This window comes from Pristis pectinata, chromosome 29 (assembly GCF_009764475.1).
Source record: "Pristis pectinata isolate sPriPec2 chromosome 29, sPriPec2.1.pri, whole genome shotgun sequence".
Classification (NCBI taxonomy): domain Eukaryota; kingdom Metazoa; phylum Chordata; class Chondrichthyes; order Rhinopristiformes; family Pristidae; genus Pristis; species Pristis pectinata.
Window position 1 is genome coordinate 16,840,145 of NC_067433.1, and position 12,053 is coordinate 16,852,197.

Genomic DNA, 12,053 nt, shown 5'->3' on the forward strand with positions numbered 1-12,053 from the left:
GTAGTTAAGAAAGCTTATGGGATGTCAGCTTTTATAAGTCGGGGGATCGAGTTTAAGAGCCGTGAAGTGATGATGCAGCTTTACAAAACTCTGGTTAGGCCACACTTGGAGTACTGTGTCCAGTTCTGGTCGCCTATTATAGGAAGAATGTGGAGGCATTGGATAGGGTGCAGAGGTGATTTACCAGGATGCTGCCTGGATTGGAGAGTATGGATTATGGGGAGAGATTAAATCAGCTAGGGCTGTTCTCATTGGAGAGAAGGAGGATGAGGGGAGACTATCATGTAGACAAGATATTGAGAGGAATAGATAGCGTGGACAGCCAGCGCCTCTTTCCCAGGGCGCCAGCGCTCAAAACAAGAGGACAAGGCTTTAAGGTATTGGGTGGGTAGTTCAAGGGTGATATCAGAGGGAGGTTTTCACCCAGAGAGTGTTTGGTGCATGGAATGCGCTGCCTGGGGTGGTGGTGGAGGCTGATACTTTGGACAAGTTCAAGAGATTGTTAGATAAGCATATGGAGGAATTTAAGTCAGAGGGATATGTGGGAGGAAGGGGTTAAATAGCCATAGGTGTGGTTTGAAGGGTGGCACAACATGGTGGGCCGAAGAGCCTGTATTGTGCCGTATTGTTCTATGGTTCTATGGTTGTATGGACAGGAAGTCTGTATGTCTCAGAATGTACTGCAAGTCAGAGAGCGTGAGTTGTTTAAGTGACAGAAAAGATTGTTCAAATTACATGGGGGTCAGGAACATTTACAGAAAGAGAATGAGGTGACATGGGTTAAGGACAAGACCCACAGAGTTTTGGCTGCAATCGCCACTATGTGAAAAAAAAATCACACGCTGTCTAGGGTTAACATTTAGGAAAAACATTCCTTATAAAAAGCTGACGTGAAGAGGGGAGGTCCCCGTCCTGGAACGAATACTCACTGATCCAAAGGTTCCTGTGGTTCTATACTATTAATGCCTATTACCCCGCACCGCACCATCCCCAGCCTCAGCCTTATCGCTACCACACATGCTCAATGAATACAGAGAGCAAGGTGATCGATGTCTTCATTGAAAAGCACACCACATGGGCCGGATGCATCCCCCTTTTTTCTCATGTGTGCTATCTGCCCTTCCTGGAGATTATGAGATGGTTGACATGTAGTCTCCAAGCATGGGGTTAAGATAGATGACTAGAGTCAGAAAGCTATGGCCTTGGATTGGTTTGGGCTGGTTCGAGACATCCCTACCTGGTACACCATGCAACATCACGTTTGATTCCACATTGCAGCACCGAATACAAAGACTATTTCTCAATGAAACCTCCTTTGTTAAGGCCATACCTTAGAGTCGTCAGCGTTCTCCAAATCACAGATTAATTTGGTTCTGACACATGACTTGAACTCATCAGTACCACTCAATCTAAGATAAGTAATCCTTACCCAAAACGTTTTAATTAGGCAGCTTACCATCACTTTCTCAAGAGCGTTTAGGATGTCTTTAGTAATTGGCAAATGCTAACAAACAAATATCAACTTTGTCAACATGGATTCGAACGGCAACAGTCAAAATTATTGGAATATTAAATACCTGAATCTTTGTGGCCTGTGGGAATCAAAACGGGATCTGTGGACATTAGTGCAAAGACTTGTCAGCAACATCATCTATTTAGGATTTCAGTTTTAAGTTGTTTGTAATTACGATATTCACAGATCAGCTGCAGGGAAATGGCATCTGCTCAACGACACCTACCAGAACAAATGACAAAGACGTCTTCCTTGTGATGACAGTCATGTTGACCGATTGGCGAGGAACGACAGCTCGATAGAAAGGATTCACTTCCTGTGCACTTCACTTCATCCAACCAGATATGTCCGGCACGCTGGGTATTTTTAACCGCTCCTGGAGTCCATCGAGCAGGGCCACATTCCAACTGTCTGCAGATTACAATGGCATCGGCCATGTCCCACGAGTCATCACATACCGTACCCCAGCTGTTATTGGACTGTATCTCCAGCCATCCGGAGCAATTGTTGCTACCACCAAAGAGACGCAATGGCAGTTCTGAGCGGAGCAAAACAAAATACTCACTTATTATGCATCAATTACACCTACGAAATTGACGTTACACTGATATTGTAACAAGAAATACGAATCACCTGCTGACGGAGAAGATTGAAATTTATTTTCTCCATCACAGGCCGTTTCGCTGAAACCCTCGGGCAGTTTGGGTTCTGTTGACAAGAGAAAATATGCTGACCGTTGTATACATCTGCGTTTGAAATGACAGCCGCCAAAAAATGGCTTCCTTGCGTTACCTTCACAAGCAACACCTGCATCACCCATGTAACAGCCGTTGTGATTTCTCCATGGGTCTGACTGACACTGCCAAATGGTCGGCTCCTGCGAAGAACATTCCATCTTTTCGAACCATATCGGCCCAGATCCCCTTCCATATTTCACAGACCCAGGATCAATGGATATGGTGGGTCCACATTTCATTTGTCTACAGATTACTTGCGCACCTTCATCCAGTTCGTCAGAACACACTGTACCCCAGGTCCCATTGTACCACACTTCCACTCTCCCTTCACATCGTCGCCCTCCGTTCACCAGGCGCATTTCTTTGTGCTCTGTGAAGAATAGAGGTGATACATAGGTCATCGCAATGCTTTCATACAACATCAAGCAAAAGATGTTTTAGTGAAACAAAAAAATGGACATGATGGAGATCTGAAATACATAAAACAGAGAAATCGCTGGAAGCACTTGGTTGGGAGCTATAGGTGTCAACGGTTAAGAAAACAAGGGAATGGCGAATTGAGATTTTCTACGGAATTACTGAAAGTGGAGAGGGTGGCGAAATATGTCTGGTGGTTGAGTCGTGTTGGACTTCAAAGAAATTGCGAAGGATCAGGCGTTGAGCGGAGGCTGGTGGGTGTGCAAGGAGAGGAACAGGAACTTACCTCCTTGGTAAATTCTTGAGACACCACCTACCAAATGCCGACTAATGACACTTCATGATGGAAATGCAGGAGACGCAACACTGTCTCTTTCATCTATTCTTTTCACTCTCTCCAGGAACACAAACAGCCTTTTCAGTTGAAGTTCGGATTCACTTGCACTTCTTCCGATTTCAAGTATTGCACGATTTATTGTCGGTGTTCACAACGTATTCTCCCCTTCACAGGGTGATCGCATTGTAGAGCATCTGTGTTCAATTGGCAAAAGTTGCCCTCAGTGCGCAGGCGCGGGCAGCGGCAGCAGCGGGAAGAGAGCGGAGAGTCACCTGACCAGGTGAGTTTTTTGTTCATCTCGCCATTTTGCTTGGAGTTTTTAACCATGAAAGGGAAGTGGTGTCCAGCGGAGCAGCCAACTCTGGAGCGGCTATCGTTGAAGTGATCTTAGTGTTAGAGTGGGAATTTAGAGGCTTTGACTCAAAGAGTATTCGACTGGAAGAGGCTGAGGCAAAACAGCAGAGTCGTGAATTGGAGCGAAATTTGGAGCGGGAACTTTGCAAAGAGCAGCAAATAAAGGGAAGGCATCTATAAGTGGAACGGCCATTTTGGGAGCGGCCCTTGTGTGTGTGTGTGTGTGCCTGTGTTGGAGTGGGGAGCTGAGGTTTTGGTTCAGGAGGTTTCTGGGAGAAGAGCCAAAGGTAAGTGTCTGCTAAGTTCCTTTCTTTCATTGATTTGCTATTCCCTTTAATGCCAGGATAGAGCAGTGAGAATGGCTCCAGGGTCAGAGGTGTGTTCAGCTTGTGAGATGTGGGAGTTCTGGGAGACATCCAGTCTTCCTGATAAATACATCTGCACGAGGTGCATCCAGCTGCAGCTCCTTACAGACCGTGTTAGGGAACTGGAGCTGCAGCTGGATGACCTTCGACATCTATGGGATACCGAGGAGTACATAGATAATAGCTACAGGGAGGCAGTCACCCATAAGCTACAAGTGGCAGGTAGCTGGGTGATTGTCGGGAGAAGGACTGAGAATTGGCAGGTAGTGCAGAATAGTCCTATGGCCGTTCCCCTCAATAACAGGTATACAGCTTTGTATACCGTTGGAGGGTACGACCTACCAAGGGAAAGCCACAGTGACCAGGTCTCTGGCACTCAGCCTGGTCGTGTGGTGCAGAAGGGAATGTGGGAGAAGAAGAAGGCGGTACTGATAGGGGATTCCATAATAACGGGGCAGACAGGAGATTCTGTAGACGTGATAGGGATTCCCGGGTGGTACTTTGCCTCCCTGGTGCCAGGGTCAGGGACGTCTCGGATCGGGTTCAGAATATTCTGAAGGGGGAGGGTGAAAAGCCAGAGTCGTGGGACATATTGGTGCAAAGGACATGGGTGGGAAAAGAGATGACGTCCTGAAGAGGGAATACAGAGTGTTAGCTAGGAAGTTGAAAAGGAGGACTCAAGGGCAGTAGTCACTGGATTGCTGCCTGTGCCACGTTCCAGTGAGGGAAAGAATGGGATGAGTTGGCAGATGCAGGCGTGGCTCAGAAATTGGTACAGGGGGCATGGTTTCAGATTTGTTGATCCTTGGAATCTCTTCTGGGGAAGGTATGACCTGTACAAAAGGGACGGGTTACACTGGAGGCAGACGAATATTCGTGCGGGCAGGTTTGCTAGAACTGATGGGCAGGGTTTAAACTAGTTTGGCAGGGCAATAGGAACCAGAATGATAGGTCAGAAGTTAGATAATTACGTGAACAAGTAGATGCAGAGTGTAGAAAGTCTGTGAGGAAGCATAGGCTGTTGAGAGGGCAAAATTGCCTTCCACTGGATGGGCTTTAATTCGAGAAGTATCAAGAACAAAGTTGATGAACTTAGAGCATGGGTACGTATGTGTAACTATGCCATGGCGGCCATTACAGAGACTTGGCTGTCGCAAGGGCAGGAATGGCTGCTGGATATTCCAGGGTTTTGATTTTACAAAAGGGACAGGGGCAGAGGTAAAAGAGGTGCGGAGCGGCTTTGCGGATCAGGGACAGTGTCACAGCTGTAGAAAGGGAGGATGTCCAAGAGGAAACGTCCACTGAATCAGTGTGAGTAGAAGTCAGAAACAGGAATTGAACAATCACTCTATAGGGAGTATTCTACCGACTCCCCCCCCCCCCCCCACTCGCCACCCCCAAATAGAAGCAGCGACGTTGAGGAACAGATGGGAAGGCAGATTTTGTCAACGTGCAAAAATAACAGGGTTATTGTCATTGGTGATTTCGTCTTCCATAATATTGATTGGCACCTCCTTACTGTAAAGGGGATAGATGGTACGGAGTTTGTTTGGTGTATACAGGAAGGATTCCTGACACAGTATGTTGACAGGCCGACTGCAGGAGAGGCCATCCTGGACCTGGTACGAGGCAATGCACCTGATCAGGTTTGAGATCTCTCGGTGGGAGAGCATTTTGGATGAGTGCCCATAACCCCTTGACCTATAACAAAGCGTTGGAGCGGGGTAGGAGCATACGATATGGGAAAGTGTTTAACTGTTGGGGGGAGTTACAATGCTATTCGGCAGGAACTTGGGAGCATAAATTGGGAACAGATGTTCTTGGGGAAGTGCACAGAGGAAATGTGGAGGTTGTTTAAGGAATACTTGCATTTGGTCCTGGATAGGTTTGTCCCATTGAGGAAGGGCAAGGATGGTAGAGTGAAGGAACCGTGGTTGACACGAAATGTAGAAGGTCTTATCATGAGTAAGAAAGAGGTTGAACTGAGGTTTGGAAAGCATGGATCAGACAGGGCTCTGGAGCATTACAAGGTAGCCAGGAGGGGCCTTAAAAATGGACTTAGGAGAGCTAGAAGGGGCCATGAGGTCATTGGCGATTGGGATCAAGAAAAACCCCAAGGCGGTCTGCACGTATATGTTGAATAATGAGGGAAGGGCCGATGAGGGATTAAAGAGGAAACAGGTGCTTGGAGTCGGAAGTGGTAGTGGAGGTCCTTAATGAATACTTTGCTTCAGTATTCACCAGAGAGAGAGACCTTGAAGTTTGTGAGGATGGCGTACGGCAGGCTGATAGGCTAGGGCATGTCGACATGAGGAAAGAGGATGTGCTGGAACTTTTGAAAAACCTTAGGATAGATAAGTCACCGGGGCCGGATGGGATGTATCCAAGGTTATTACGGGAAGTGGGGGAATAGTTTATTGCGCCTTTGGCGATGACCTTTGCGCCTCACTGTCCACGGGCGAAGTTCCAGATGATTGGATGGTGGCAAATGCTATTCCTTTGTTTCAGAAGTGGAGTAGGGATAACCCTGTGAAATACAGGCCAGTGAGTCTTACTTCAGTGCTGGGTAAATTACTGGATTTCTGCAAAATACTGCATTTAGAGAAGCATTGGCTGATTAGGGACAGTCAGTGTGGCTTTGTGAGGGGCAGGTCTTGCCTCATGGGCCTGATTGTATTCTTTGAGGATGTGTCAAAGCATATTGATGAAGATAGAGCAGTGGATGATGTGCACATGGATTTCAGTAAGGCGTTTGCTAAGGTTCCTCGTGGAAGGCTTATTCAGAAAGTCAGGAGGCATGGGATCCAGGGTAACTTGGCTGTATGGATTCAGAATTTGCTCGCTCATAGAAGAGGGTGGTGGTAGATGGAGCGTATTCTGCCTGGAGGTCGCTGACCAGTGGTGTTCCACAGGAATCCGTTCTGGGACCCCTGCTCTCCGTGATTTTTATAAATGACTTGAATGAGGATATGGAGGGGTGGGTTCGTAAGCTTGTTGATGATAGAAACGTTGGTGGTGTTGTGGAACGTGCAGAAGTTTGCTGTAGATTACAATAGGATATTGATAGAATGCAGAGATGGGCTGACAAGTGGCAGATGGAGTTCAACCCCGATAAGTGTGAAGTGATTCACTTCGGGAGATCGGATTTGAAGGCAGAATACAAGGTTAATAGCCGGACTCTTAGCAGTGTGAAGGAACAAAGGGATCTTGGGGTCCACGTCCATAGATCCCTCAAGGTTGCCGCACAGGTCGAGTGGGTTGTTAAGAATGCCTATGGAGAGTTGGTCTTCATTAAACGGGGTATTGAGTTCAAGAGCCGCGAGTTGCAGCTCTACAGAACTCTGGTGAGACCACACTTGGAGAGTGTACAGTTCTTCTCTCCCCATTATAGGAAAGATGTGGAAGCTTTAGAGAGGGTGCAGAGGAGATTCACCAGGATGCTTCCTGGATTGCAGCGCATGTCTGATGAGGACAGGTTGAGTGAGTTAGGGCTTTTCTCTTTGGAGAGAAGGAGGATGAGAGGTGACTTGATAGAGGTGTACGAAATGACAAGAGGCACAGATCAAGTGGACTGTCAAAGACTTTTTCCCAGGGCGACAATGGCTAACACGAGGGGATATAATTCTAAGGTGATTGGAGAAAGATATAAGGGGGATGTCAGGGGTAAGATTTTACACAGAATGTGGAGTGCGCATGGAATGCGCTGCCTGCAGAGATTGTGGGGGCAGATATATTAGGGCCATTTAAGAGACTCTTTGAGAGACACATGAATGCTAGAGAAATGTGGAGCTATGTGGGAAGGAAGGGTTAGATAGATCTTAGAGAAAGATAAAATATCGGCACAACATCGTGGGCCGAAGGGCCTGTACTGTGTTGTAGTATTCCATGTTCTATGTTCAGTTGAGCTTCTGGTTTCGTGCCACTTTACTTCACCATTCCACGCCTACTCCGTCCTTTCCCTTTGTTGCCTCATTTGCTGTGACAACCAAACGCAAAAGAAACTTGAGGAGCAACACGACATCTTGGTCTGAGCACCTTGTAGTCTTGCGGACTCAACATCGAATTCTCCAAAGTTAGGTTATTCAATCCTTCTGTCTGCTTGTATCAGAACGTCACATTACGCATCTCATTATTTTGGATTGTTTTCAATTTTTCCTCGTATAATCTGGCCGACTATGCATGACCCTCACAAATGCGATGAAAAAATACATTCTGCTCACAAAACACCGTAATATGATTCTGAATGTTACCAAGACTGCTGCATTAATTCGTGTACCCTCGCCCTATCAGAAATTTTCACTTTGTTATGAGCATCACTGCTCCATCTTCTGTGCTACAGAAAGAATTGTGGCTTTATTTCTTACCGAGATCTGTCAAGCTACTCGTACATAAAGTACCAATTGTTTTTGTTTCGAATATTTATTTTCCCCTTTTTTTGAAGAAAACAATTCAAGAAGAAACAAATGAAACGAAAAGGTCAACACTTTTTTTTAAAAAAAAAGAATCCTCGTGAAATGCACCTGCATGGCATTTTGAAGCTATTCTTGCATGTAATTTTTAACCATCAGATTTGATGGGGACATTCTGTGGAATCATGACTGAAATCAAATCATTCAATGTCTTAAGACTTACAGCGTGAGTATGGAAAGAGGATTTCAAGAAGAAAAGGCAAAAATTTTCTGAGAATAAATTAATCTTTAACACCTATACTGGAAATGAAGCTTTACAATTCTGGCACCTAAAATAAGAGTGTAAACGAATCTCGGAAAAGAGAAAGACTCACTTTCCGTTCTCTGAAAGAGAAAAGAATGAACTCGAGAAAACGGTTGATTTATATGAACGTAGTTGTTGGCGTATGAAAGGGAATGAGTTTCTCCTTTGACAGACGCAGGTTATGAATGTAAGAGGGTCAATATTCAACGCAACTGTGTGTGTTACGAGCAAAATTTTTAGAAATGCAGACGACTTCCATGAACCGAGAGAATAGACGCAGGAAGAATAAGTATAGATGCATGCGGAATGTGTTTGCTCTTGCTCAGTTGCTGAACGATTCTGCAGAATGAATACTTTACAAGATCATCCTGGGCCACTGCTCACCTCGGGTGTTCCGAATTCTGCATTACATCTCCGGAGTGATCACTCCCATTCCATGCTGCACAAAATCAACAGATTGAAAGTATCCTTACCAGAACACGTCACTGTTACGTCTTCTTTATGACTGCAATCGTGTTCGCCCCACTGTGCTGAGGGACATTCCCAGAGAAAGGATTCGTTACCCGAACATCTCACTTCATCCAACCAAACTCGACCATAACTTCGTCCACAGTAACCAGTAAGGTTGCCTTCCAAAGCATATCCACAGCCGAGTTGCTTGCAGACCACGTTAGCGTCCACTAGATCCCAGAGGTCATCGCAAACTGTTCCCCAAGAACCATTGTAATAAACTTCCAGTCTTCCGGCACATGTATCTTCACCCCCGGACAGACGTACTTGCAAGTGGTCTGTGGAACAACAATACGGGAAGTTAAACATTCTTTTGAGAATTGAACGCATCACACACTTAGAGTTTATGAAGCTGCTTCTGCGATTTCAGTTTGCAAATATTTGCACAATTATGTCATCGAAAATCTGAAGCGATAGATGTTAGAAATCTAAAAATAAAACTGAAAACGCTGACCAGGACTCAGCATGTCATGCAGCGTGATTCCCTGTCTCCCATTGGAGAGGTCGATCAGTCGCTGGTATATCTCTGAACGTAGGTGCTGATATTCCACTTTCATGCCCTGCAGAGATACTATAAATTGTGTATTTTCCCACGAGATATGCACAGATGTCGTAATTCTTTTGCCGTGGCACTACCTTCAGGACCACACACGGCTCACCTTGGCAACCATCGGCCGTGGTGCTCTGAGGCAGTTGTACATCTTTGACCCGGACATGGTCGCCTCAAGCCAGAGCGCTCTCCCGCTGGTCTTCGAGGGCCGCGCTGCTGGACAACAGCTGCCGGACGAAGGGATGTACGGGACAGTGGGGAATCGAGCACTATATCACTGCGGCTCTTGGCCAAAGACTTCACCTGACCTGGCGACTCCCTTTCGGATGAAATTGCTCATTTAATTCCGGCCCTGAAATACTCCTCAGGAGCCAGACCGCACTTATCTGCGTCATCTCTACGAACTGTATTCTGATGTTCCACACCGCAGGGATACGTTTCTCGTACGGGATGGGTCCTTCACACTCTCCACCTCTCATCCACTTCTTCCAGCTAGACACAACGTGGTGGTCTATTCTGCCAACTGAAAGTAAGGGGACCCCATTGGAGGTCTCTATCCATGCAAGTCCTCGGGCTTTACATCGAGGACCTGGGGTGGAGAGTGTGCACAAGTGTAGTTCTGCGAATTTTGAATGTCAGAATCCCAGGTTGATTGCCTGTTCTGCAGCTTAGAAGAGTTCGTGTTACATGTACATATGCAAACGGAGAAGCTGCACCTTCCTGGTGTTTCTTGAAAGGGGCTGCTCCTCAAGTTCTTGTTGTACTTCAGCCCTGCTCTTTGATTCCCCAGTGTTGAGAAGCAGACAACTGGTTGAGATGGAGCTTGTTAATCTGCTCCTGACCTTGAACAAATTGACCATTCACAGGTCCAGGCAAAGAATTCTCAATCATTACCCCCAGCCAACTGTCTAGCCCTCCTCCGAGGATACCAAGGTGCCTTGGTGTCCCTGACGAAGGAACACGTGGTTTCCACTGGTTCTGTGTATTCCTTCCAGGACCAACATCTGTTGTAGGGGATGGATGGGAATATGTTATATTGTTGTATATATTATAATTTCTGAACTGAGACTGATGTAAACATTATAAACCCGTTAATAAGCATTTTGAAAATCAGTGACCTTTCAGATGAACAAGCCAAAGACAGAAGTCTGCAATTTTTAGTGAGTTTCAAGCAAGCGAGATGTGAAGGGAAAAAACGCAAAAGACCCCGGTAATCGAAAAGGTGTGGAATAATTCTGAAGTTGCTGGGCGAGAAAGCATGGTGAAAACATTGTTTGAACGGCAAATGATCTGGGCAGATTGTAAGTAAATAGATGGAGATGAACCGGACAAAGGTAAGTAAGATGACGGCTGGAAACTGTTACTCTCTTCCCAAACGCAGCCCGGATTGCTGAGTATTTCTCTCATGTTTTCGTCTTATTTTGCAGTATTGAGTGTTTGGATTTATTAACTAATCTAAATTTTCGAAGTTCTGATGGACGGTGAGAGGCCTGAAACATTTCTCCCTCCACAAATATTTCCTGAGCTGATGCGAATATCTAAAATGTTGTTAATTGAAACAGAATCACCTGATACTTAAAGCTCCAGACCCCTGTATTATTTTATACCGACACCCTCCATTGCGCTGTAAATCACTCTACCGGCTTAACTTTATTCACCAGTTTTCTGTTTTGCCGGAATTGAAAATACACTGATGAACATGAACTTGTGTCTCACCTTATATTCACGTTCCGTTAACCGGTACTGGTGGTCCATCTAAAAGGGGTGGTGCTAACACTATTGACGGAAATGCATCACTGACATCTTTTTTTCTCCCTCTGGATAATGAGCGATGGCTTAGATAAGACACAAATGGGGTATTACAGTAATGGTTATTTAACATCGACCTCAGAAAGCGACTTGAGGAAAATTCAGATAACACTGTGAAAGAAATGAACTCACGAACGCATTCGATCAGCATAAGAGTTGGAAACCGTGTCTTAGTAGCTGCAGCTGCGGACACAAGCCAAGCTGTTAATCTCGGTCGTGTGGAAATGGGCTGGGGTATCGATGTTCCTTTTTGATTAATAGATACGCGACTAAGTAGTTCGCCGCCGCCTTCTTCTCATGCATCGTCTGTTTTTGGAGCGGGATTTACCATTATGCACAATACTCTTTCCCGAGGACTTGCGCGCATAGTCTCTGCAGTTTCACAGCCAAATTGGTACACATTCTGGACACAAAGTATCCATTACCGCAATATCACGTGCTGACCTATTTCCATACATTGTGGGCGATCTGCTGTAACAGGAATCCCTTCGCAAAACTGCAGATTCTGCAGCATTGTTATGCCTGGTAAAGGCAGAAAACGCGTTAATACATTCCGATGGGTCAAGAAAATAATATGCTCTCAACGTGGTAAGTTCGTATCTGTGGGTGCTGAGGTCTTCTTCAGAATCATAGAACATAGGCAATGGGCTTTCGGCTTGCCGCAGCTGCGTTGACAGAAACGAATCCACCTGTATCCCTCCAATAGTTGCACCATGTTTCCACTAGCATTTTCATCAACTTCCCCCGC

At 45.8% G+C, this 12,053-nt stretch overlaps 1 protein-coding gene across 1 annotated transcript in view; it reads right to left on the reverse strand.

The window, feature by feature from the left end:
* Window positions 1–9,116: 9,116 nt before the first annotated feature.
* LOC127584170 (deleted in malignant brain tumors 1 protein-like) overlaps window positions 9,117–12,053 on the reverse strand; it is a 40,068-nt gene continuing 37,131 nt past the window's right edge. The window contains exons 8-9 of the mRNA XM_052040751.1: window positions 9,606–9,723; window positions 9,117–9,224 (exon numbers count right to left, since the gene is read on the reverse strand). Coding sequence (XP_051896711.1) covers window positions 9,117–9,224; window positions 9,606–9,723 — 226 coding nt within the window. The remainder of the gene's footprint in view (window positions 9,225–9,605; window positions 9,724–12,053) is intronic.